This window comes from Pungitius pungitius, chromosome 7, assembly GCF_949316345.1.
Source record: "Pungitius pungitius chromosome 7, fPunPun2.1, whole genome shotgun sequence".
In the NCBI taxonomy this organism is placed as follows: Eukaryota; Metazoa; Chordata; class Actinopteri; order Perciformes; family Gasterosteidae; genus Pungitius; species Pungitius pungitius.
In genome coordinates this window covers 4,113,294-4,141,177 of record NC_084906.1, presented here as the reverse complement: position 1 = coordinate 4,141,177, position 27,884 = coordinate 4,113,294, and the positions used below count along the sequence as shown (strand labels likewise).

Below are 27,884 nucleotides of genomic sequence, written 5' to 3'. Positions count from 1 at the left end.
GAAAAGAGGACACGACTAACTGTGATGCAGAATAAAATTGACGACACCCTTTCCCTCACTACCATGTCTTCGATTCTATTCCTCATGATATTGAAACTTTGCGAGCTTGTGGATTAGAAAACTCAGCATTAAAGCATAATGACTGTGGTCATTGTTATGGTGTCTGTACCTGTCAAATTCATCTCTACACTGTGTTTTCAAATTAAAACGCCCCCTGACACCCATTACAATACATTACATGTCATTTAGCTGACGCTTTTATCCAAAGCGTTTTACAATAAGTGCATTTCAACCGTAGAGATACAAACTCAGAAGAACAAGTAACAAGAAAGTACAATTTTCATCAAATAAGCAGTTTCAAAACATGTTATAGATAAGTGCCATTCTAAGTGCAATTTGTTAGTGCTACAGTCTGTTAGTCAAGGTAGAGTCTAGAGGTGTGTCTTGAGTGTTCGGCGGAAGATGTAGAGGCTCTCTGCAGTCCTGATGTCATCGGAGAGCTCATTCCACCATCTGGGAGCCAGGACAGCAAAGAGTCGCGATCTCACCGAGTGCTTTTCTCTCAGTGAGGGAGGAACAAGCAGCTTGGCAGATGCAGATCGGAGTGTGCGTTTGGGATGTTGCTCGTGCTCAAATCTATTACAATTCCAGTGTAAGCAAGTCATATTCAATTATTTACACTCTCGAGGATTCATGTAACTGCTTAGTGCAAACGTTTACATGAGGTATGCAATATGGTTACAGCACTTCACTCTCCACCAATAGTACTTCACCTATTGTGTTGCACTTTTGTTACATTATCAAACACAATGTACAAAAAGTATTAAAATGAATAAAGCAGTATTTTATTTCATATCAAAACATGGGACACTGCCCACAAGTGACAAGTGACAAGAGGGATTTGCCAGATTGTAAAAGGCCACTGGAGCAACAAACTGCTTTTTACAAGCTTGACATCCACATTATCCTCAGGATCCTTTGCATCAACGGATGCCATAGAGCCTTTGCCTTGCCTCAAAGATGCTCAAATAAAAAAAAGAACTAAATAACAATTTTACAAAAGGGCGTTGAAAGGAAAATGTATTTTGGCGTTCAATGTAATTGTAGCTCATGTGGCCACTATGTCCAATTTGGCTTCTTCCTCGGTCCTTATTTGATCTTATCTATTTACTCTAAAAAAGAAATTTCACTAAAAAACTAATGAAATGGTTTTACTATACTAACCAATGTTGTATTCTGTGTAGACGAGATGTTTATGGTGTAACGAATGGATCAACATGTGTTGCTGGACATTTGTAGGAGGATGTGCATACAATAAATATATATAATGAAATCAGACGTACTGTATGAGCTAATACAGTACGTCTGGTGGTACAGTTGCTGATACTTCTGCTTTCGCTTGCCAGACGGCAGTAGGGTGAACAGGACGTGGCTTGGGTGGGTATTGTATTGCTTTTAATATCCCTTTCACTCTCTGCCAGTGTTACCGGTAGCATAAAGACTGCCAGAGCGTGATCATAGAGACTATCTGCTTTTTTACAGCTTTTTTTTTTTTCTACATCAGTGGCACACAACACAAACGCCCTGTCTAACATTTATGATAGAACCTTACAGGGTGAAACAAGTGATTTTTGGCATTTTTGGTGTGCCTGTTGGTGTGTGGCGCCGACAACAGAACTACAGTCGGGTTATTATTGTCAGCGGGTGTGATTATTTTAATCGTGTCAAAGTCGCCCTTCTTTTCCCATTCTCTTTGAGTGCAGTTTTCACAGCGGGCATCCTGAAAATGCAGTGAAAAGAGAGAACAGTGTAGAGCCGATTTCACCATGAAAGCTGATGTGACTGTGAGGGACTGTGTGAAGTCTCCATGTGAGACTAAATCACATCCCAATTCAGCCATTGAGAGTTGGAGGCTATTAAATAACAAAACACATTCGGTTAGCATGAGTTTTTCTTGTCCCAGGGGAACTCTTTGTGTAAATATGGGAGACAGTTCAAATACACCACCAAAACACCACACAAGTTGGCGGAGGTTGCTGGTTTGGCACTGAGAGACTTAGCTACCCGTCAGCCTACATAGAGGATACGTTCACTCCATGCATCATGATGGCATTTTAGTACTTCCCGCAATCTGTCACACAGCAGCTTTGTGTACGTAATTGACAATAAAAACTGATTTAAGGATTTATATATATCAGACAGCTTAAATCCAACAACTGGAAGAAAAAAAAAGAGTTCTGCTATGCCTCGACTGTTGGACTCACCAGCTTGAAGTAGAGAGAGGACCGGATCTTTATTCCCGAACGAGGTGAATTGACTCAAAACAGGTGCAACCATGTAGGAGTAGGTGTAGGAGAAGAAAAGAATCCCAAGCAGACAACCCAGTCCACTGGCCTGTTTATTTGAATAAAGATGCGTTCATGCAGAGGCGGAGACAGTTGCATTTGGATCAGAGACTGGCGTAACTGTGGAGAAGACATTGTTTGTCTGAATTAACAGTAACATCAATGTATCCTTCCGTCTGTGTGTGTTGAGATTTGAGATTTGACCAGTAAATGAATCCTCTATTGTGGTCTGCTGAGCTTTTTAATCTTGAAGCGTGAATCCCAAATACTTTTAACACCAGTATGAAAAAACAAAACAAGAGCAAAATGTTCCGCATTCACTGTCAAATGCCAATGCGACATTTTGGTAAACAAGAACAAAATGAAAGCAAACCTAACAGAGTGTAAAAGACCATATTTCTTGTATAGCATCTGTTGTTTGCTAGTATTTACTTATCAAACAAGTTTTTAGAGTACATTCTGTGTGCCAGCAGGAAATGATTTTTTTTTTGAACAAATGATGCTTTTGAAGCTGTTCGGGCAGATAACTGATCCAGAGCTGCACTCGAGCCCAATGTGTTTATTTCTATTATCAGTTGGAATATCCATTAAAGCCCACGGCTCATTCTTTGCATTCCAAATTAAAATGTTTTGATTCAATATTTGGGTTGATTGAATAATGTAATGCAACGAAAGGATGACAAAAACAACGATTTTTTTATTGAGACTGCTTCCTATTTTCTAAAGCCATTAGGCTACCTGCACTTTAGCTTGTAACACAATATGTGTGCGCGAGCCTAGGACACATATTCTGGTATTCCTCTTCTACATTGAAAAGGCTGACCGAGGAAACAAACGCAGTGTGCGTTGTCACTACAAGTTGTACAAGATAAAAATGCAGGATTGTTTCGCACCACGCTCATTTGAAGGGCCCTATTATGACGGTAGATTTTAAATAATCGGAGTGGTTTGTAGTTCACGAGGACACAGCACTCCATATAACCGATCCATATGGGAGTGAAATACTTCCCGGGAATTCGTACTCTAGTCAGTACTCCCGTGTGTCGTGGTTTTCATGAAGGTTAGCCCGCTCGGGATACAGCTTGAGTGCACCTAACTCATACCACTTGCTATAACAATATGAAAACATTCAAAGGAGAGACTGTCTTCGGGGGAAACTGCTGCGGCTATTTCCCAACCTGAGACACAAATTTACAAAAACAGATTGAAAAGCAGCAAGGATCATAGGTAGGCTGTTTCAAACAAAAACACATGCAAAGCGAGCTTATGTTGCTTGAACGTAGAGGTACAGACCCTGAGAATTGCCCCAAGTCTGGATCAGGCTAAATAAAGCTAAAAAAGATACGGCATGAATCCAAAGAAATTTATTTGGCGAAAAACTCGCAGGTAGGAAACAAAAGTTATGTAAAAACAGAACACCTTCTGAAAGGCTCATTTAAATATCTCACTTCCGACGCCCGTCAAAAACTATTTAAAGAAGTAACACGGTATTTGTGTGTGAAAAAACACTGTTACACACTAAATATTGGTTCTCTCTTTCTCAGCGAATGGTTAGTTTGTTCTCAAAAACAGCTCAACAGCCCTGATTTGGAGCATATGAATATTTGGGCTCCACGGGGTTGGAAAGATGAGCAGCCAGCCAGAAGGGAACTCCATCCCCTCGCCGATCATTGCCAAACACCGTGACGGTGCCTTCTTTTAAAATTTTGCCAGAGGTTCAATACAAGTAACAAAATCTCTTTGCCATATTAATAACAGTATGAGTTTCACTGCTGTGGGCAAAGAAGTTGTCTTGCTTTTGACATCTACAAAGTCCATGAGGAGACCTAAGGATGAATGAAAGCTGGGGGCTCCCTATGAGCTATTCCATTTTTAAAGTTTCTTTCAGTCTACTACTAGACAGGAATTTCTCCCGTTGGTCGGCCTTTGCCAACTCGTCATTTTGCACTCTACGTCCACGTCTTCATCCTGTTGGACAATTGTGAGAAATACTTTAATCTACAAGGACGATCATAATATGTTGTGTATGTCTGCGAGTGTGCGTGTGCTCCTCTGTGTCGGTCCACAGCTCATCGCACATTCTGCTGCAGCAAGTGGCATAATGTTTTGGGTGGCGGATTACACAGACAACCTCATGCCCCTCCTGTGACTCACACCCTCTTTAAACACCTTGCATGGCCTGTTTTATTTATCATGTGCTGCCTCCCAACTACGGACTCAGTATCCATCTCCACGGAAGGTGATGCAAGTGATAACAAAGCTACTCTGGTTGCGGCGTAGTGGACTAACTATGCTACTTAACAGTTAGTAGACTAGTAGGTGAGATTAGTTTTTTCATACTGTCTTGTATGACTACGCAAATTGTCTGGTTTCGTTAATTCAATTGTACATACGGAAGAACTTGAAAAGGCATACGGCCACAACTGACCCCTTAAAGAGGCTTTTAATGTATCAACAGAGCTGATGGTTTGTAATTTACAATTACTAAGATGCTGTCTTTTGATTACAACACGATCATCCCTTCAGGCAGAAAGGGCAGAGGGAGCGACGTGGTAGAGGGAGAGTAACTCGCTTCAATTCTTCTTTTTCATTATTGACGCGTTAACACAATTAATTAAAACCCAAGAAGCCTCCGTAGGGATCCAGAGATTAATTTCTAACACAGACAGATGTCCAACTTAACAGGGAAAATTGACCAAATGCAAATCTAAAGACTGCTTTTCTATGCATAGCAATGAGACCATCTGCAAAAAGAACCCAGTGGAGCAGAGCATGTGTGCACAGTCAGCCTTCTCTATGAGAAATCTACCCCATACAGAAAAATCTTTTTTGTGAATTCCACTACATTCAAGACACCACTGGGCTATTTTTTTTTTTTTTTCCGCTTAAGGTCTGAAAAAAATACAAGTGATTCCAACAATGTGATATGAAAATTTCATGGATCAGTCGGGGGAGGAATTATTAATGTGCCATAATTGAGTAGAAGATAATTGTGCTGACTGTGTCGGAATAACCAACAGCTGCATTTAATGGAACATTTAATTGCACTTAAAGGCTTTCCTAGAATAAGCAGTTTGCGATGCTTACACATGCTGCGGACGTGACTTGTTTTTCTCATCACTATACATTTCACTTTACCCTCGAGGCTCGCCTTTTGACGCCTTAATTAATCCTGCAAATAGATGCTGTGTAACCTCTGTCTTCATCTTATTTAAATATATTCCGAGTTGTCTTATGCGGATGCAAATTAATTTCTCCATGGTAAAATATGAAAAATTAAAATCATGAGTAATCATGATTGGTGTTCAGTTCTGGAGCCACCCTGGGTTATAATAAATCCAAAAGTTGGTTCCAAAAAAGTGAACATTACATTTTAATACATTACCTACTGCCTATTTCGGGTTTTGCATTAAGGGAAAGCCATAGTCCTCCTGTGCTCTCTGTCTTCTGCAAATCACCTTTGTTCACAGAATACTTGAACGAGCAAGCTTTTAAGCTGGCAAGATGAAGCAATAAATAAAACTCCTATCAGATTAGTGCTTGGCTTTCCAATATTCATGTGGGCATATGCAATATATTGCCCCACAGCAAAGAAAAAAGAGAGCTAAATGGCAACAAATCAACTATGGATTGGTGAGAAAGAAATCCACATCAAGTAGTGAGCTGGTCGATCAGCACGGACTGTTGTAAACGCTGCACTGCTCTTTGGTTTGGATTGTTGTCGTCTCTGGGACTCTGTCAGAGGAAGGAAGGCTTTCTTACCAAAGATAGCTTTACTATTTAATGTTCTTAGTGCAGAGCCTTCTCTTTTGGTGCATTCAGACCAAACACAAGGCAAATTGTACCCATATAGCCCCAGAAAACTACTATGGTACTGTATTCATTCCTATTATCATTGAAAATGTTGATGGATTAACTGCGATGACAGACGGTGGTAACCACACATACATAAGCTCCTCCTTCTCTTTGGCGGGTCCAGCTCCACAACACATGAATCCTAAAACTGTTACTAACTGCTCAATTGAGGTGAGATCTGATAAATGTTAAAGCCATGGCATATATTCTTTCTCATTTTCATCTTATAATTTGTTGTACCCCAAAGGCCCGAGTGGATGTATCCACATTCATTTTATCTTGTACGTCATTTTGTTCAATTTTCCGTTTCATTTCCTACCAGATTCAAGCAGGCGGCAAACCTTCCCAAGTTTGCCCTCTTAATGGTTGGCATTACACAATACTCTGTCTGCTTCCAGAAACTTCACTCGGGGAGAAACACCTGCTTGACATTGACATAGTTCCACTCTCAAACAATCCAGCAGCAACAAGTGTGTTTCATCGGAAAGTGTCCTTTCAACTATCGGAGCAGGTGAGAGCCGGAATCGCAACTGGATTTAACCGAGGATACAGTGTTCCCACTAGAACACTCTCGAGTTCAAACTTGAGCTTTCTGTGGGAAATAAATACAGCAAGATAAACAAAAAAAAACAAGAACACAAACAAAAATGATTAATCAAGAAATGTCAAATGTATAAATACAATGTATGATTTCTTATAGAGATTGTAACTGAATATTTATGGTTGGTAGATAAAATGAACACAAGTGTGCCAATTAAAATAAGGGAATTATCTAAATCGGATAATAACTTTTCTTGCATAATGCATCGATGGATGAGAGGCTCTGTACTATTGCTGTGGGGGTTTGGAAGGGCAGAGCAGCACTTAGCCTGTTAACATGGTCCACTGATTTACATGGCTCGGAGGTACATTTATTATTTAATAATGTAAGGCTCTAATATTATTATAAGACCTGTCAGGTGAGAGCATTTTGCTGATGGGGATTCATCACCTCAGCAAAACCCTCATATGAATAATTCCACAGAAACTGCATGAAATGTCACTTAGTGAGCTTGTGTTGTCAGATAGAACAACAACGAGCTTCAAATTGCTGCACTTTTTAGCTTGCTGGGGGGGAAAAAAGCCCAAGAAAGCATTAATGTTTCATGAAAATCATGCTTCATTTCAGAATCGCCTCATTCGCTGCACTTTCAAGAATTGTCGTTGGCTTAATCACCACAGAATAGTAGATGTGCAAATCCACATTTGCATCTGAGATACGCTCTCCTGCTGTTTATTCAGTCTTTGAGGATTTCAATGCCTGTTTTAAGACCACTTTGTTGCACTGGCTTACACTATAATGTCAACCAGCAGAGGATAAGCTTATAAACTGAGCAAAAAAAGCAAAAAAAAAAATATTCATATGAGATTATTGTGTGCGTTTGAGGAGAAAAAAAAAGCACGCAAAGCCACAGGGTTTCCAGAGGGGAACCTTTGGTGGCAGGAAGTGGAATTTAATACTGCATGTTTTGTTCGCTGTGATTTTCTGAGGGGACAGGGAATACTTGGTGCCTAAAAGGAGGCAAAATGAGCTAATATGTATCTGCATACGTTCAGAGCTCAGATATTAGACTAATCCAGGAGCTTTCATCCATCAGCTCACGGCATGATTTCTAATAGTTGCTTTTTCACCCTACAAACTTTAAGGAAGAAAAACTATAGCCCCAGTTTAAGGTTGAAGGGGTAAGACAATGAGAAGGACATTCGTGTTCCTTTCCTAACAACAAAGAAGCAGAAAAAATGTCAGCGATGAATAATTCATCCGCACTTGTGATAAGCGTTTTGTTTTGTTTTTTGTTTATCCTGCCATCAAAACTGCCCCGGACTCAAGGAGCCGCGTTCCCTGAAACCGTTCATCAGCAGCCATTATCCGATTTCTGAAGCTTGACGCTTACTTGTGTTCTTTTTCCCGCGCCAACAAATGAAGTGTATCGCCGCGCGGCGGGCTGAACACTCGGGGCTCACGCGGCAAATTGTTTCAAACGCTCTTCATCACTTCTTCTCCCTCTCAGTGATGCTCTCCTCCCAAAATTGATGCAATGGATTTTCAATTCAGAGGAGCCCGGGCTGCGAATCAAGGGTAAGCTTGTAGTACGACGCATTTTCTTCTGCGTAACTATACTGCACCCAGATCCTGGGCTTAAAGGCCTCCTAAATAAGGCCATTTGTGTCCTTGTTTCATGGCTCAGTCCCACGCGACACCTTATCGCATACCACAAAATGCTTGACAAATGATTGGGGCTCTCAGAGGAAATTACTAAAATGGAGGAGCCGATCCATCGCGCACGTAACAGAAGTGGAGGATAAAATAAATATCTCCTATCTCCTTTTTCCCCCATCTCTGATTATTTTCTCCAGGCCTGGAGACCAGGCATGTATTCCATTTAAACTACATCATCTCTTGAAACCAGGGGACCACTGCTGTTCTTAAAGGCAGCTTCGATTGGCATTCGTCTTCATTGGGGTGAGGTAAAGACCCGTGTTTGGAATTAAAGGCAGCTGAGGCTGTAATGTACAGCATTTTACATCACCTGGAAATGCCTCACAAACAAATAGACCTCAGAGGGGGCTCTTTTAATTTTCATTTCAGCTTTTTCTAGCAGCAACTTTGTTCAAAGGAGGCTGCCAAATTGGCTCAACACCGTTTAGCCAATTCACTTGAGATAATGTACAGTTTTATCTGGGATGGACTGTCCGGAGGGGCAATGAAAATGGGCTGCAGCTCAGAAAAAGGGTTAAACAAGAAGGATATAGACCTGGATTTCTCCAAAGTCAATGGTAGAACATGTCAATTGTAACTACAGCTGGAACTTAAGCCAATGAATAGTGGTCTAGTAGCCAGGTTTGTTTACAGTTGCTACATCCAATAAAAGAAAAAATACCATGCAGAGGCTGCTGTATGCACAGCACACACAGAAGCTGACAGGGTCCCGGACGGGTTGGTTCGGCATGTTGTTGACATTACCTACAGCCCATGACATTAATCGGTTGTTTACTACAAGCAGGCGTAAACCCAGGTGAGGAGAATTATTCCTCAGAAGGGAAAGAGGATTCAGTCTGCAGTGCGAAGGGCAAACTCAGCCAATTCGATTAATTCAGCTTGATATCAACCGACAAGAGTGATGAATGAACACACCCTGAAGGTAGCAAGCACCAAAAGATGCAAGGGGACGTTTACATCTTGATATGCAGAGCATGGCGGTCCGTAGATGAGCATGTGCACAGATGAAAGAGTGAAGAGGTAAGCAAACAATACTGCCTGCTTCATCTCTTCCTTTGGTCGGACTCTCGTTCGCTCACTGAGTGGGAACGTGTGCGTTTTTATTCCCATGTCATTTGAAAGCAACATAAGGTGCAAACAAAAGATTGGCAGGGAAGACTTTCTATGTTTGATTGATCAGCATCATGAAGAATTCTTTTATAGTTTTTTCACTTGAATTTCTATTACAATGCATTTACATATATTAGTTAACAAAGGCAGGTTGTTACTTTCTCAAACACTACTCACATCAACGGTATTATTTCATGAAAATGGATGTAGGACGAAGTGAAGTGGCACCCATGACTGCCCTAAGGAAAAGGCATTTGTGTGGCAAGATTCCTATATGTTTATTTTAAATCGATGCTTTACCACATCAAAAAGAAAACCTTTACATTTTCATACACATTTTAGATGGTTACTGTTAAATACACTACCGTCATGATGCAGCTAAAGGCTGGCAAAGACAGCTCAGTCACGGGTTCTGATTCTCATTCTAAAAAACATGTTTTCCTGGCAGGCAAATTTCTAGCTACACAGAAACTAAAACAGTAAAATTCAGTGCAAGCGATGGAAATTTGTGTCACTGGAAATATAGCTCTAAAGAAATGCTGACACATCTCACACAGTCGCAGACGATTAAACCTGAGCTGAGCAAAGCAACCTCCCTGGAAGCTGCTCAGGTTAGTTGTACCACGGGCCAATCGGCAGTAAAGAGATGCCCTGAAAGCAATGGATATATTAAAGAGACTAAGCGGGATCATTTCCACGGCGAGACGATGGAAGGATAAATAAACATTGGACTATGGATTCAAAGACAACCGTTTTGGGAGCGACTGAGAAGCGATGCTATCCAGGTGACAGTGAGGAGAAATTTTAAAAAGTGCGTAAACGAGCAGCATGCTGGATTATTTTGTTTTATTTGGACGACTCGGTAGTACAAGAAACTGACAAGAAATTTAGCTGTGGAACATCTTGTGAAAATCATCAGAGACATGTGATGCTTCAAGTAATCAGAGGTAAATGAAGAACAGAATTAGTGCATGGAAATTATTATTGCCAATTAGGACAAGTATACTTAATTTATTGTATCATAAATATGATGCACCCTGTTAACAGGGGATGGCCATTTCCTAGTTTTTAAAAAAGAAAGAAAAAAAGAGTGGATAACCACTGCGGGCTCATGTTACCTAATAGTTTTTAGATATATTGGTAGATAAATCTACTAAGAGGTTTTCTGACTATTGTTTTGTCATGATTTTCCCTTTTAAGTATTATGGAAATATTCATTTGCAGGAGTTATGCTTCTTAAGTGACCCGAGGTAACCTATGAAACTATCACCGCAGCTGCTGGGCTTCAGGCTGGAACATTGGGTGAGGTCTTAAAAGGCATTTACTATGAAGGCTTCATTAATTAAAAATAGAAGGAAAAGCAGCCTAAGTTCATCATTCCCTACAGAGGGTATAGTCTGTTGAATGTCTTTAAGATTATGGTTTATTGGTCCGCAGCATGATGACATTCTGCATATGAAGCAGGCCAGGGTGGCCCGCTGAGGGCCTGTGGATGGGTCGCCCACTGCATACAGTAATTGGAAGTAAGTGCTAGATAATTGGCAAGTTCTTATCACTGGGGGTCATTTTCTTAATTTCTTCCGTGACGTCAAACATAAGGTTATAATCAGCAATTCATATTTTTTGTTTACTGAATGCAATGTTTTGGTTGATCTTTGTGTCTTGTCCCAGAGGTAATTTAACTACTATTTAAACCAACAAGCCGACTATTTGGATGTTACAGCGTTCATTAGCACAGCATGTGTGCGCACACCATCAAACAATTTGAGTCAATATGTCAAAATAAAGATGCCATAATATTTTGTTATCATTATGTTTTTATGCAGTGTCAAAAAGTTCAGTAACTTAATAACTGTGTATGTAATGTTTGCCAGTAAAAAATATAATGGTTAGAGGGGTGTAATTCACAGAGAGAAACACTTAACACAAAATAAAACACTGGACCATAATTTAACGAGGCAATAATAGCTTAGAGTTTCTATTCAAATGCTACCTACTGGCCCTTATTGAATTCATTCATTAGTGATTGAGCTCCCATGTTTTGATGAATACATTAGTCACGTTTATCCATTTGGAGAAAAAAAAAAGCCAAGTCAAATGATCTCCTCACGAAATGGCTGCAAATGAAAAGAACTCACGCAATGGTGGCCATTTAAATCACTCACAAATGAGTACCTGTTCCTTTTACTGAGCAGCACACTTTTTTCTTTACCTTGATGGCAGTGGAGGCAATCTGGAGGTGGTGCAGCTTGTGCAGGGTGCTCTCCCTGTCAATGAAGTAGGAGGCAGCCAGCTGGTGCAGAGCTTCCAGAGTCACGGCGGTGCCGTTGGACTCGCTCGCTTCAGAAGTCCGACTCAACTTCCGCTTGTCCACGAAGATCATCAACGACTCCTCCCCTATGAATACGCACACTTCATTAATGACCCAGTGGACGTAGACAGACAACATGTGCTCAGTTATGTAGTGATACATTTCAACCCATTAACACCTGCTAGCAGTCATTATGCAGTAACATAGGCTGATCAATCGAGCCACAAATATGAAAAGCTTCATCAACATCAAAGTCGTTGAATCCCAACAGAGCCAAAGCCTGCAGAGGACGACGTGCTGCCGAAGGGGGAAAAGAGTGAGAGATCGATGGGAAAATCCTTTCTAGTATTACGTGTTATGGGAGTATGAATGGTCTTTTAATTTGGAGAGGCGTAAGAACAAACACATGAAGGTTAGTATACAACACTATTCTCCACCACAGTGTCCCAGATTGACATAACTCTTGAAATCTGTCAGAAACCAGGTGAATTTAATGAATATTCAATAGATTTACTTTACAACAGTACAATTTTTTTAAATTATTACTATTATAACAAGTAATAGAGTTTATCTCAATATGAATGGATTCTTAAATGTTTCCTAAGGCACCTGAACACTGGCTCAAGGCACGGCTCTAGCTGAAGCACTTCCTTTTTAATTGCAACTTGTGATGCACTCGAATGCCTTTCCAATCTATTTTAAATACTGTTGGTATTCATCATTGCTTTGAGAGTTTGTTCACAAGAGGGGGGCATGGGATGAAAAGAGCCAACAGAGATTGTGCATCAGATAGCCAAGAGAGCTTGTTATGGGCGTTACAGTTGTCTGACTGTCCTTCATAACAATAGATGAAAGTTAAACAGATTTTACATCTTGAATCGGGGGGAATAATTGCTTAGACTAGCCCACAGTTACAGCTGAGACAACATTTAGTGTTTAGTTGTTTGAGCACACAAGTAAAACGTTTTTCAAGCATTACTCGCATGAGAATGACCCTTCACTTGACAGTTATTCATGAGGATGGATAAGTCCAGGGAAGGTGGTCAGGAAAATGAGCTGCAACTACATTCCTTTGAGCCTTTTCTACTTTCTTGATGCAAATTCATGACGTAGCTTTTCAAATGTACTGCTTTCTGACTGAGAGCTAAATACTAAATACTTCATAGTTGTCAGTCACTATGGAATTTAGACCGTGGTTCCAAAAGTTGCAACACTGGTCAAGTTTCTCAACAGGCCCTGGATTCAGGCCACATTGGTACACTGATTAATACCTGCTTTTTCCTTGTATTAAATAGATTAATTAATAGAGAGGAAGCATCATTTATTTACCTCCCAGTGTAGCGGAGAGCAGGAAGTGGGTTCCGTATTTTCTGATAATGTTGTCAGTGATGGCGCTGAGACTGGGCCTCCTGCCCAGCTGCCTAATGGTCTGGAGGAACTCGGGGTCCAATGGCAGGGCGAAGCCATTGTTCTCCCGTCTCTCCAGGGCCAAGCTGTTCACCTTCCAGCGGCCAAACTCCCTGCAATGTCACAGAAACACATGCTAAGTGTAAGCAAAGGCCTCATATGAATGCTGCACGGTCCGATGGAAACAACACATGATGCGGACAACGCAAAGACTAAATGAAAAGAAAAAAAGAGTCAAAAGGGGCGAATTATTATTATTTTCAAGCCCTGCTTGTGTCCCTCACAAGTTGTCTCACTCCACAAGTTAATGCATACAGTTGACAAATACTATACTACTTATACTATAAAAATAAGAAAAAAAGGAAAGAAGTTAACAAATTTCTTTAGAAACTCAAACAATAACATAATTTTATATAAATTCGCATTCTGCTTATGAAAGCCATAGCAAGGGGCTTCAAGTGAAGTGTTTCTGATGAATGAGCTCATGCTATTTCCTCATCCAACTCAAAGAATTGCTTTGCACCATAGTGAAAAACATTGTATTACTCCAGCAATTTTAAATAATAGCGCAATCTTTTCTCATCTCGAGTCACTATTGGAGACTGCGGTTGGACGGGCTATAATCACGGATGGAGTCTTGCTGCTTTCAGGGCTTATTTTGGAGGGAACAGGGCTTCATCTGAAGTTGTTTGATATTCAGCCTGGCCTTGGAGCATGCCAGCTGCCTTTATCTACCAATTGCAGACTAAGTGCTGCTGCTTGATGCATAGATTAGTTCCATTCAAATGCAGCTGGTAAAAAACATGTTTCTACCCATAGCGGGGGAGAAATTCAAGGCATTTCAATAATTGCTGGATAGATGGTTACTTGTCCCCTGGGAAAAGGACCTCAAATCTGACATTAATATTTAGTTTCACTTAGCATTTGCTTTTTAAGGCTGCAGTGGGTTAGCAAGCGAAAACATGTTATGTCAAAGAATGGCAGAAACGCGAAACAAATCCCTTCTCCGAAAAAACAATCTGACTTGATTACAGTTGTTACAAACACAATTTACAAAGTTTCTTCAATGCTAAACCATTCAATGTTTTTCTTGTCTTGATTTGATTATTTGAAAAAGAGTCAGTGTGGGAGAAACTGGTATAAGAGTAGTATCGATCACCTAACAGTTCTGCAATTTTGCATACCAATTTCACAATGTATTTGCCAATTTGACCGTTGCCTTGAATTGAAACAAAGAAATTCCTGACACACAAGGGCAAACTACCACTTAAGGTATATGCAGACAAGGAATGACATTCCTTTGGAGTTGTTTTTCAGTCAACTGACTGAGTGAATGTCAAAGTATGCCTTACACTCTGGTTTGGTTCCCACTACCTAATGAGAACATGCCTATTATCTGCTATATTCTTTATTCCCTTCCCAGAGAGTCTATATCTGCAGTTTGGTGATGGGCAGGTGAGTAAATCAGAGCTTGTTTGCTGGAAACTTCCTGCCATGGCTGTAGGACTGAACAGGACGGGAGGGGGAAAGAATTGTATCATAAGATCAGTTGGTTGATTGAATAGTGAAGGTTGAATACACCGGGTATCTCTTGCTAGACATGCAATTCTATTTATATATTTTTTTCATTTTGATAGAACTTAAAATGTGTCTGGTTTTTCCTTCACTGGATTAGTCACAAAAAAAGACATTCCCATCACAGTGTATCTATATTTAGCCTTGATTGATTGTTCAGTGCCATTTCCAACGTGTCATCAGCATAGCATTATATACATCACCAACCGTGCATACCGTGCATACAAATCTGCTCTGACAGGAGGCAAACACTCTAAAGTGAATGTAAGATGGCTTTCAAGATCACAGGACTGCACAAAGTGTTTTACAGAATATACTAACAACCACTGCGTGGCTTAAATGCCTGTATGGTTTCTGAGAAATAAAATCCTCTACCCGTTTGTCTTTAAAACGCTTGCTCCTTGTTTTTTTAAAAGGTGCAACTTTGGCGTTGCCTGATGTCTGTCCCTCTCTCACAAACATTAAAGCTCCAACGCTGTGCCGACGCACACCAATTCACTCATGCAAAGTCACTTGCTTAACGCAAATGCATTCACACACCCTGCAGCTGCAAACATCCAAACAAAGCTGCCCTTGCTGCAACAACTCTATCGCTGAGAATATCCCAAGAGCCCCCCTGGGTGCGGGCCAGCTGCCAATCAATTTCTCTCCAACAACAATGACCCCCTGAGAAAAGTACAAAACTGAAAACCTGCTCATTAAGGCCCGTTTCATGTCTGTGTTTCCCTATAACGAGCGGCCATTAGTGATTCTCTACGTCCGCTGGGGCCGGCTGAAGGAACGGGGGCAGCGGAGAGAGGAAGAGGCAGAACTTAATTGTGATCATCACAAAGCTCTCGCTATGCTGCTCGCTGATGGATATGAGCGGTGCCACGGCCAAACCGGAGGATACTGCACACACACACACCGATCTCTGCTGGAAGTTCACCTCAACCTCATCACCAGCACACCACGCACGCACACACACACAAAAACGGATTTTGCGTTTTTTCATGGAAGGCTGCAGGGTTTAATTCAGCTTTAATTCCCCTAAGATGCACGCACACACAAAGTTTATGTCACCTGCAGCTCCTTGCAGCAGGGGGCTTGCTGTGCATCTATCTGTCACCCCCTCCCTGCCCGAAGCAAGCTGAAGCACTGTGCACCAGGAGGCGAGGAGCCGCTGGAATAAGAGTCCGCGATCAGAGGGCAGGACTCGTATCATGCGACCTGTCCATCACGGCCCAGGTGCCTCTGATCCATCACAGCGTACAGGCAGCCTGAGGGTGCCGCATGGTGCCCAGCAGAGCAAATCAAGGGATCGACCCGGTGGATAACCTGCGGATGCAGTCGATACACACCACTGAGTGTAGCAATGTCGATTGTGTCAGCTCGGAGGAGTGTGTGACTGAGCAGGCTCGCTGAGTGTCTAGTATTGCTGATGTTATCTGATGAGGCATGTTAAAAGGAGAATAAGTGAAAGAAAATGAAATGCTACACACATGACACGTCCCGATGTGTCCTTACAACAAAGGGAACAAACTAAGCAGTTTTGAACCTGAAAATGCAGAAAAGGAGCCTTCCGTGATGCATTTGAAGGTTCACAACTATTAAAGTTGTTCCATTACAATGTTTTACTGGAAGTGTATTATACATGTTATTGTACACCAAAGGAAAAATTATAGTGGCCATGGCCCACATACACTATTGTATGTAACATAGTTCAGCCGCAATGTCGCTATTCTTTGTGAAAAATACCCAAGGGTGTGTCTATATAAAGGGCTTCTGCCAGGCCTACACGCAATATTGATACTGCTTCATAAATGTGTTGAATGACTGGAAACTAAACAAGGCCACAACACAGTTTTCAAAAAATAACAAGCACAATTTTGTTATGTCACATGTAAGTAACTGGAATAGATTATTTTTAAATAAAGCTTTATAAAAATCAATTATGGTTAAAGTACCTCTTTGGCCATTGTCAATCAGTCTAGCATGACATCAATCAATGACTGGTGTATGCTGAGGTCTCAGTCGGGCTAGTGTTGAGAGATTTGTATTTAACAGTCAGCATTGACAGAGTGGACATTTTAACACCCTATATGAACATTTGAATTGTTCAGGAAAAAAAATGGAGAATAACAGATACTTCAAATGTTAAGAAATAAATTAAAAATGTGGGGGGCACTTCATTGCTGTCTCAAAGAAGAATAGTAAAATAGGCACATAAATCTGATGAAAGAATTTAGCATTGGAAAGGGAATTCATTTTTTTGTGTGGATGCCCAAATCATTGCGAAAAGAAATTTAAATGGCCTCGGCAAGAGCATATTTGTGTGTGTGGATGTAATTCGGCTACCCTAGATACCAAAATACAGCGTGAAAACAGTGTGTTGATGTAGACTCAATGTTATTTCAAGGACCTCCCCAAAGAGAAACAATGCAAAATGAGATAAAAGTCCTTCAAGCTTCCTTCAGGATTTACTTTTATTTTGAAAGACCATGCAAGGAAAATACCTTGTATTCTCCCTTTAATCTGATGTGACATTGATAATACCAAATATATATGAGCCATTATTACTGAATAACGTCAAAACTGATTCCACACATTTCTGCATGTTCCTGAAAGTCAGCTTCATGCTGGCATACATACATACATACATGCTAATGGAGCTTCTGATGATGAAGAGAAGAGCTGGAGACCCAAATGAGAATAGAAGTGAGATGGGGGGGGGGAAAAGATGGAGTGTCTTTTAGTAATATACCCACAGAGAAGACCAACGGGGAACGAAAGCAAGATGAAGACCAGGGACGAGAGCTTAATGATGTACTTAATAGCTGCTGGTTGTGAACGCTTCAAGAAATTGACACCAACAGTTTTTTCAACAACATCAAACAAACATCAGACCATTAATTTGTGAAAATCCTATCAAACCAGCCGAGAGGTCCTTTAAACAGGGCAGCACACAGATGCATGCTCTTTGTTTCTGTCTTTGAAGCTTCGTAGTGTATCCCAAATCCGCACTTCAAATACCCGATAACTACCTAAAGAGTGTGACCATCGCCACAAACATTTGAAAACGCTTTCCTCCTAATCCACTACAGCTTTAGACAGAGCCATTTTAGTATTTTAGTGTATAATATATATACTAAATGGATGGTTTGAAACCACATGCATAATACTACTGTGAAGTTATCCGCCTACATATTAAACTAACCGTTAGCTGGATGAAGCTACATATTTAGCATGCAGATGTCACAGTGGTATGAAATCTTCTCAGCTCATGCTCGGAAAGAAAGTAAATCAAGATTTTTCCCAAAAAGCCAGAGTGTTCCTATCAAGAATTGCTTGACTGTAGGAGACAAGAAGCCAGGCGTTATCCGTAGAATCAGCAGAAAAGATGTCGGTTACACGGTTAAAAAATGTAATTATTTATTTGGTGCCTTTAGGGGTAACAATAGAAGACAACAGTTGCAATGATAATGGGCCTGGACAGAGTCTACTGAAAAAGCGAGGACTTTGGGGCAGAAAACTCAACATGTTGTGTCTTTTTGTTACCTATTAAAGCAATTAAGTTTCAAATTACGTTAAATTGTCGTTACATTCATATCGTGGTTGAGCAGTTTGTCCTTTATGTATAATGCAAATATTAGTAATAACCTGACAACATTCATTCGATAACAGTTTTTGGGTGGACTGCGTGTCATTAAGCCACTTTAAGCTGAAAACACAATTGCAGGCCATTAAGATGACCCTCATTTCTACGCACTAGAAAAACAACAACCAATGCTGAAGGCGATCTAATTAAATGTCCTGCATACAACAATCACATTTGACACAATAGCGTTGTGTGTCAGATTACTGTAAATGCAAAAGTACAGATGAACGTTTCCTGTGTTTTACAGTTTCAAAACATAGTGTTAAGTGGTTCTTAGTGAACGCTGAAACTTCCTGATTGGCATCAGCTGCTTGGCTACCGAATGATTAACAATCGCTGTGTACAGGGGTACACAGTGGCCCTAATAACCTGACACTTCTCACTAATTACTCTGTTGATAAACTGCCTGCCGCCTCGGCCCTCTCCACCGCCTCGACTTCCTCCTCCTAACACATTATGATGTGGGTATTGTTGCTTGTTGGTCTGTGTTTGTGTGCTTTTTGGTCAGACAAACAATCCTGTTTACCCTTATTCCTTGAGAACCTCTCTCAAGGAACAAAGGCTTTTCCTTTTGTTGACATAAAGACTGATTTCTAACTTTTATTTCCAAAACCATTTTTAAAAACTTCACACATTTGTCTTAACAGCTGTTTTTCTCTTGGATGAAAAAGAAAACAACAAGGTGTCATTTTAGGATTGCATAGGGCGGTAATTCAAACTCAAACCAGCTTTGTGCAACCGTGAAATAGTGTACAGCAAAAAAAAAAAAAAAATACAGCAACAATGGAGGGTGAGTTTAGTTAAAAAAGCCATTGCTTTATTGATTTGTTGCTGCTATGAATATTACTGAAGCTCTGATAAGCGAAAGCCAGGGAGAGAGTTTGATTTACTGGAGGGTTTGCTGCCATAAAGACTGCTGATCTCTTTTGTACCGCTATTTGTCATAACACTGTTGACAAGAGACTACTCTTCACAGAGAAAACAAGGAATGCTTGGAATCACATTGTGTACATAATGAGCCATGCAAATACCGCTAATAGACGCTGAGCATTCACACTCGCGCTAAACCCTGCTGTGGCTTTCTGTCAATGACATGCCTGCATGGCTTTCTTAAGATGATATTCACTCGAGCTGTAAACAAAGCGTCACCACCTACGTGCTTAAGCTCCATTTAAATCAAACTGTGTCACACGTTAACCGTAATGTTTTTAATTTTTTTTATTTTAATCTGGCCTTCTAGTTCATTCCTATTTTTGACCTTTGTAATTAAATGTGTCACAATGAAGAGAAGTGATGATAAAAAGCATGGCAATTGTGTTTAGAGCTTAGCGGCTCAAATGGTAAATAAATGTTTTAATTCTTTAATTCTTAAGGTTCATAAGACTGTGTTGAGTGTATTTTTGTGTAGACATAACTCACTGTGCTATGAAGAGCTGCATTACTTGGGGATATGTTGGTATTACATTTTTGATTCACAACTCGCTAACAAACAAATCCTCCAATTGGACGTTCACGAGATCAGATTTCAGGCTGTTTTCGGGTTATTTTTCATTTCAAAAATCTTGCTGAACTGTCCTTCAGAGGACGACCTTCCCTGAACAAATGATGATAGCCTACGTCATCCGTATGAAATAAAAGGTAAACACTCATGCTGAGGCTGTTTATCATAAAAAGCTGCTTCCGCCGACCTCCGGTCCTGATCACTCCCCCATCGCACACTTGTCAGAAGCCATAAGCTTCGTGCTCGATGAAGTCCTCGTCACTGCCGTCGCTGCTGGTGAACACGAATAGGAGGCTGCTCTGCTTCTGTCCCGGAGACACATTCAACCTCTGTGTGGAGGAGGATAGACTTGACTTCACCGCAGCTCTGTCATTGCACAGCGCATACATGCATGACAGAAAACTGCAAATACCATGAAAACCGGCTCCCGGGAAGCAATTCTGCTCGCTCTCGGCCCGTTATGCTGTGTGTTTGCAGTCAATCTTCCCCATAACAATTTCGAAACACTAATATATCGATGCTTAACAAACAAACAGATTGCACAAGGTCAGATTGGATTTTGGTTACGTTTGTCAGGGGACTAGAGGGGCAGAGGGAAAGTGACGGAATGTGTTGTGCCTTTTAAAGAAACCGCGCCGGCACGAGATGAAGTGTGAAAAGAATTTGCATCGGTTAATTGTTTATGGTAATTAGGCAGCATAGTCAAACAGTTTTATTTCAGTTACCTTTTTGTACTTGCCCATGAATCCCATTATCCCCAAATCGCTTGAAATAAGCGCAAAACAAGCAACCGAGTCCCCAGTTCACCTGTCAGGGAGAGTTACTGCTGCAGCCCCCCAGGGGAGAGAAAGAGAGAGAGAACATGTGTGTGACAAATATGAGGTTATCAGTAACATTGAGCTTTACAGACACTGCACTGCTGCATTCACAGCTAATTTGTCAGTAGATAAATGTCACCTGCTGATTTAAAGTGAACAGCACGAGCCTGAAGTCAATGACATCTTGAACTCAAATCCAGAATGCAGTTATCTGCTTTTTTAAACTCTTTAAACTGTTTCTGATGGCATTAGTGGGTAAAAATGAATATTAATTACTCACATCCCATTCTATGTGTTAGTCGTGTGACATAAATCACGAAATCCTCCAGGGAAGCTGTGAAAGTTTGCTTTGTTTAGGCACACTACTTGGATAGGATCAGAGGGAGCAATGTCAAAAAAGTCAAATACTCCGCTGACCCAACTCGTGGAGATTGTGCGGGGCTATTTCGTGCCTCACATCCAAGAGTTATTCACCGGTTGCATTACGGCCACCAATTTGGCATAGCATTATTAATGCAGGGTGAGAAAATAATCGGCTCCCTCCCTGATTGTAGAGAGAATGGACTGCAGAAGTGTGATCTTACAAAGATGTTTGCATGTAATTGAAAGTGATCACTCCTTGTCACAGTAGACCAATCATGGCATCGCACCAAGACAACGTAATAGCGGGTGGGCGGACAGGAGAAAAGAGAAGAAAGAACGTGGGGGATGAAGCGTGAAATAAAAGTTATGGCCCAAGAAGACGAAAGGAGGAGCTGACGTTTTGACTCATATTTTGCTGTCTCTGGGATCAACTGCAGAGCTCACGTTCCCGAGAATGATTTTACCACCACGCAAGCTCCTAAATCATTAAATGAAACAAGCTTTTGTTCATTCCACGTACTACATTTCCACCTCTGATGCGTACGTAGCAGCTGCAACTGCAGAGACATGTTTCTATCAGTGTGAACAAGAGCAGTCAATAAAGAAATGATGCCAACTGATTGTGTCTCTTTCCATGCACCTGAGTGTCTCTGGCGGACGAGGAAACATGCAACCCGCTGACTGCTCTTGGTGTAGGGAAACTGACGCAAAGCTTTTAGGGGGATGTTCAAGCCAGGAGTGGACAAAGAATGAAAATAATGGAATGGCTGAGGAAATATAATAAGTCTGATTCTTTTCTTGCATTGGAAAAACCTCCATTATTACTCACATAAAGGTGCATTTTCCTGAAATGACAGTGGAACTAATATTGTAAAGTGCCTCCTATTCCTTTTTTTAAACTGCTTATGAAAAAGCTCAATCCATTTATTAATGGCTTCGTCTTTCTTTTGTTTGGAGGGCTCGCAGTTTGAAAACCACATTTTTCATAATGATTCACATTACATGGATGTGGCAGAAAGCTGTAATTCGCTCAGCTTTTAAACGCGTCCTTTTTAGCGCAATCCAGACAGAAGATGAAAGGTTGACTCCGTTCAAATTTCCATTTTTTTTAAATTATGATTAGAATGGCCACAAGCTGTTCTGGTGCAGTGGTAAGCCAGCAGGGGGGGATACAGCTCTGGTCCCTCCCATGTGCCTTCTTCTCAACCAAAAACCTCATCTAGTACCACCCCCCCCCCACACCCCCCACCACCGCTTCATCCCCAACTCCCTCTCTTCTGGCCCCTGATGGGAAAGGCCAACTGAGCTCTGGAGAATATTTATGAGCGAGGGAGAGCAATTGGTTGGAGATCATTTGACATGGGTGGGAGGAAGGGAGAGAACAGGGGACAGTGAGAGGAACTGAGAAAAAAACGTGGAGATAAAAAACAGGAGGTTGGATTTTCATGTTTTCATTTTTAACCTGGTGGTTAATTAAAATAAGAGACTTGTTCATCCTTGATTATCTCAGTCAACCGCGTGCTTTTCCAGAGAATCTTTCTACCTCAGCAAGGATCACAAATGTAGAGAGAATACCTGTTCGACTAAGAAAATGTTGGCGTCTTCGCAGTTCTACAAGGGACCAGTTTGGGTTTTGGACTCACATTTTGGGATTACAACACGTAGTGGCGACGGTCCAAGAACCAATAACAAGTCATTTACAGTTCCACGAAACGGCTGCAGGGCGTCTACGAGAAGCAGAGCAGTTTTTGTGGATCGATACAAATTACCCAGAGTGTTTTTTGCCGAGATTTTTCTAAATGAAAGAGTCACAAAAAACTGTTGAGCCCGTTGTTGAGGGCACTTCTGATCTCTTCACTACTCAGCGATGTGTGACGATGCTTCGGGTGCAAGAGACATTTGAACCTGCAAAGACTTGTTATGCAAAGCAGGTAGAGCCGATGACACCGCAGAAACATTATTCCACCTTTTCAAGATCCTAGTTTTCTTCCACTTAACTTTTTCTATTTGGTTTTTGCTCTAACTGGTCAGAAGAAACCAGATAGGCAAATGTAGCTCATGGGGAGGTGAAGGCTTCAGACTAGTAGAGTTTTAAGTCCTGTGTATTTGCTGATAGGGGTCGATAAATAAAAAACTGTAAATTTTGAGAAGAATAAAACCGCAAGAGGGGAGAGAAGGAGGTATAGAGACGGCAAGAAGAGGCCAGCAGAGAGGCAGGGATGGATGTGAGGAAGCCAACAGCGCTACGGTCTCTATCTTACCCTGGCATTGTCACTGCTGTCAGCTGCTAAATGCCAGTGTCAGTCAAACCTCTGTTAAGCTGGAATCAGCCCACTTCACGGCGGTGTATGCCCTGCCAGCGTCGCTCTTGTCAGGAGGTATGACAACACTTTTACCTGGCACAGTACACCGCATACAGAACGCCCGCCCAATGGCGGTCGGCTCATTGTTGTTGCCGGCGGAAAACGGAATAGGCTGCATCCATGTTTCAATCAAATCGGAAAACCCGACACTGTTGGTGATTACAGGAAAAAGATGCAATTTGAAAAGGTTTCACTGGATCCGAGAAATCTTTTGACCGTTAGAGGACCATGTCAGCCTCAAGTCCAGAGATACAGATTAAGAACACTACTTTGAAACAACATTTATTATTTACTATTTCGTGACAACTAAATGAGTCTTGGTGGCTCCCATGTTTTCTCAAAATATGGGAGAAAAAACATTTTTTTAGTTGCAAGCTTTCAATTTGCTGCTGCTTTACAGCATGCACACACACACACACACGCACTATACTTCCAACCACACACACTTCTGAAGCCATCCTGTCTACCCACTGTCACACATCGACTGCCTCAGTCAGATATCTGTTACGTCCCGCTGCTTTGCCCAAAACCCTCCTGCGGTATCTCCACTTTCAGTTTCCACTGATATGCAGCATTCTGAGGGTTTATATCAAACTCAAACCGTATGTTTCTGGAAGCCACAATAAGAGGAAGCAGCCAGTCACACCCAAAGAAGCTTTCACGTGCAGAGCTTTTATTTTAATGTTTTAAGTCCTCATCGCTTTATCCCACAGTTTTCTGCCTACTGAATTTCCGAGTGCAAAGAAAGGTATTATGTGATGTCTTCTACTGCAAAAAAATGTCAAAATGGAACAAAAGGTCAAAAAAGGCTTTGAGTAATTACACAACATCTCACACAGCATTTAGTTCATTTACCAATAGACCTTCCTCTTCCCCCGACCCCGCCGTTGCCTCTCACCTGTATATCTTGTACTTGGTAGTGAATCCTTGTTGGTAGCGCTCTGTGAAATCGACAAACTCCTGGGAGCGGTGAAAGGGACCCTTGTCCGAAAGAAGCCAGCCCAGCGGCCCCGTGAAGCCGCCCAAGCCAGCCGGGACAGGGTCGGCCGCCCCGGCCCCTACGGACACCCAGCTCTGGAGCAGGCTCAGTGTTGCCCACTTCCATAGAAACATGAGGGCCGTCAGTCTAACGGAGATGCACGGGCCACTCATGCTGCTTCCCCCGGCCCCGGTGACTCCTCATTCTCCCTGCACTCCAGATGAGTCCTGCCGCGAGCAGAAAGGGGAGGAAGAGGGAGAGGAGATGAAGCCCGGCAGACACCTAACAATAAGGTGGGAAGTGGGGTTTGGGCGTGAGTGGGATACAGATGATCTGAGAGCACTACAATTCCTCAGTGGGGTTTTCAGGTCAAAAAAGATGACAAAGGGTCACTAGTTTCCGACGATAGAGCGCCTACAGTGCTTTCAATATAGATAATGAAGTCGATTAGATTTTCAAATAAGTTGTTAGAAATGCAAGTTGTAAAATTCTGTTTTTAAATTAAAATGATGATTTTTACCTTATTTTGTAAGCCCGTGACTGCTGGAAATTGGTCTCCACAAAATCACCTGATAGGACCGTGAAGTTGGGTTCGGCGCATGGACGCGGCAACATTGGCAAAGGACTTTTTTTTTTCTTTTTTTCTCGGGTGCGGAATTACCGCCACAAACTGCCAGACGCAAACAAACGCACAATTAGGCGCAACGCAACTTTAGCGAAGAAGATGACATCCAAACTCCTTGGGGCGCGCTCTTGTCCTCTTTGTCACAGCGGCATATTTCCGACTCAGACGCTGCGCAATGGTCAGTGTATGTCCAATCCAACGGGATGACTCGCAGCGCACACCGAGTATCTACAGCGCACAGTCTCCAGCATCCCAGCTGGACCACATCTTTAAACACTGCACTAATAGGCTTTAGATTCGCTTAATGTGCAGGGTCCAAACGACCACCCGCGCACGCGAGAAGCGACTCCAGTGGCTGCCCTCTAACTCATTTCTGCTGTTTGCTGGAAGGTGTCGGGGCGCGCGGAGAGCTGCTGACGGTGCCTGGGCTCCCAGCGCACTGAACGAGTGGATGACATTCGCGGAGCTCTCCCTCTCTCTCTGTCTCTCTGTCTGTCTCTCTCTCTCCCCCTCCTCCCGTCCGTACCACACAGCACCCAATTTAATTTATTCCAGCATCGAGCGCACTCCCGGTTGGCTCAGACCTAACTGGAGGAAGTGAGAGTAGGAGGTATTCGGACGGGTGGGGGGCAGGTTAGATGAGCCGATGGTCAGAGGATGCCGATGTGCATGAATCACATGTCTCCTTTTAGTAAACTGACATAAATTATTCCTGCTTTTAATACGCATATCAAATTAAAAGAAGGACGCAGAGCTTAAGAGGAAACGGTTTATATGAGAATACAAATCAGTGTGAAATAGTTTGGGAAGGGGGGGGTTTAGCCCCCTAGGGAGTGGTATGTTTTTTGGGGGGCCTGTTTGGGGCCCCTGATATCCATTGTTTCAGACAGTTCATACATTTGCATTCAGTATATAATAACTCAAGAAACAGCATTTCAGGGTCGTGGTTCAATTTGACAACCCAAATATGTTTGACTTGCCATGGAAATATCATGAAATAATTAGTTTAGGCCTTGTAGTATTTCTTTTTTAAGCCAATAATGCCAAATTATTTTTAAGGGTGCTTCAGCCCCTCCTGTAAAAGGCTCAACAACGCCCCCGGCACAAATTAACTTCAGTAATGGGGCTTACAATGGCATGGGTCTTTCAGGCTGGGATTTAAAATCACTAAATCCGTGTTCAAATAAGAAAGGGAAACAATTTGATGAGATGATAAAATGATAAAATATTTTTGTAAAAAAGTAGAATTAATAAAGAGGAATGGTCCACGCAACTTCAATTCATTTTATAAATTATAACTCAAGGTACCTACTCAATGTAGTCTGCCACATGTAAATTGATAAAAAGAGATATCATCATAGTGCAAATGAGTGATCATTTGAATAATGGCTGGAGTGATGGTTGTGGCGTTATAATGATGATCATGATGAGAAGAGGGTGTATCCAGCCCCCTGCAGTTGTTCTCATCATCTTATTTGCCCTCGTCGTCCTCCTCCTCCTCCTTTCTTCCTGCAGAATAATCATCACTTTCACCATCTGCAAACTTAATTAGATCTGCTGAATCCCCGCTCTAGCCGAGCGCTTGTGTGTCGGACACTGAGCGTGGATCAGAGAGGCAGAGAGCGGCCCAACGAAGGCAGGGATATGCACTGTCTTTCAGCTTTTCTGCAGATGTTCAAAGGGAGGTTTTATAGAGGGATTGGATTAGAGAAATGAACACCATTGAGTCGCGAGATTCACTGGCTCCCAAACTCAAAGAGAGACTGGAATCCCGTAGCACAGCGACTCGCAGATTCCCGGAGCGAAAGAATTGAGTTGATTTGCCACGGTTTCATCATCTCGTCTTGGGATTGGGTGGCTTTTATTCTGACCCTGCCTTGGAGCCACGATGACATGTGAAGGACAGCTACATTCAACTACACAGCGTTGTTCTTTGCGGATCTTCTACTTGCCATCTTCAAAGCTGGCCATTTGACGTTTGTCTGCCAGCAGAGGTTGTTTTTAATATACGTTAAAAATAAAATATGGATTGTGTGTCACAAGTCATTACTTCCATGGCTTCTCAGTGCGTTTTTCAGGTTTCAGAGTCCCAAAACTAATTTGAGAGGAGTGGAAACAACGCTATTTTCTGTTTCAAATAAATCATTCATCACTTTGTCTCTGTTTTTGTGTGAAAGCAACTACGTTTACATGCGTATCGTCATGTGCTCCCAAGAAACTGCCTGTTTATTACTTTTGAAACAGAGACAGTCACAGCAAAATAATTGATTACCAATTGATGCAAGATAAAGGGATGATGTTCCAACCAAAACAGCACAATATCCCAAAAAATCAATGGAAAGGACAAAGTGAAAAAGGCTCATTATGGTACTGGATGCATAAAAGATAAAAGTCTCAGCTGCTGAGCGGTGAACTCTAACGAGGAGTCATCATTGTGCTGCGTCAGAACGCAGTGCCAGAGAGCTTTGAAAATGTAGTCCGAGCTTTGCATGAGCACAGCCGATGATCTCTTCAGGACTCTCTTTTCCTTCCAATCACGAGCAACGGTTTGCATGATCAGCATCTACCCTCTTGAACACGTGCAAACACCAGTGCTTCTAGAATTGGGCTTGCGTGTTATTACTTTCCAAGGCCTCGTCCTGTAGTGCGTTGTATGGGTACAGCGGGAGGGGTCCGATCAACGCATGCCCTGCTGCTTCCATGACCACACTGATTGGGCCCAAATGTATAGGTTG

At 41.9% G+C, this 27,884-nt stretch overlaps 1 protein-coding gene across 1 annotated transcript in view; it reads right to left on the bottom strand.

The window, feature by feature from the left end:
* brinp3a.1 (bone morphogenetic protein/retinoic acid inducible neural-specific 3a, tandem duplicate 1) overlaps positions 1 to 25,674 on the bottom strand; it is a 35,299-nt gene extending 9,625 nt beyond the window's left edge. Inside the window, exons 1-4 of the mRNA XM_037468947.2 lie at positions 25,045 to 25,674; positions 24,444 to 24,751; positions 13,211 to 13,401; positions 11,783 to 11,967 (exon numbers count right to left, since the gene is read on the bottom strand). Coding sequence (XP_037324844.1) covers positions 11,783 to 11,967; positions 13,211 to 13,401; positions 24,444 to 24,697 — 630 coding nt within the window. The 5' untranslated portion in view covers positions 24,698 to 24,751; positions 25,045 to 25,674. The remainder of the gene's footprint in view (positions 1 to 11,782; positions 11,968 to 13,210; positions 13,402 to 24,443; positions 24,752 to 25,044) is intronic.
* Between the last annotated feature and the right edge of the window lie 2,210 nt (positions 25,675 to 27,884).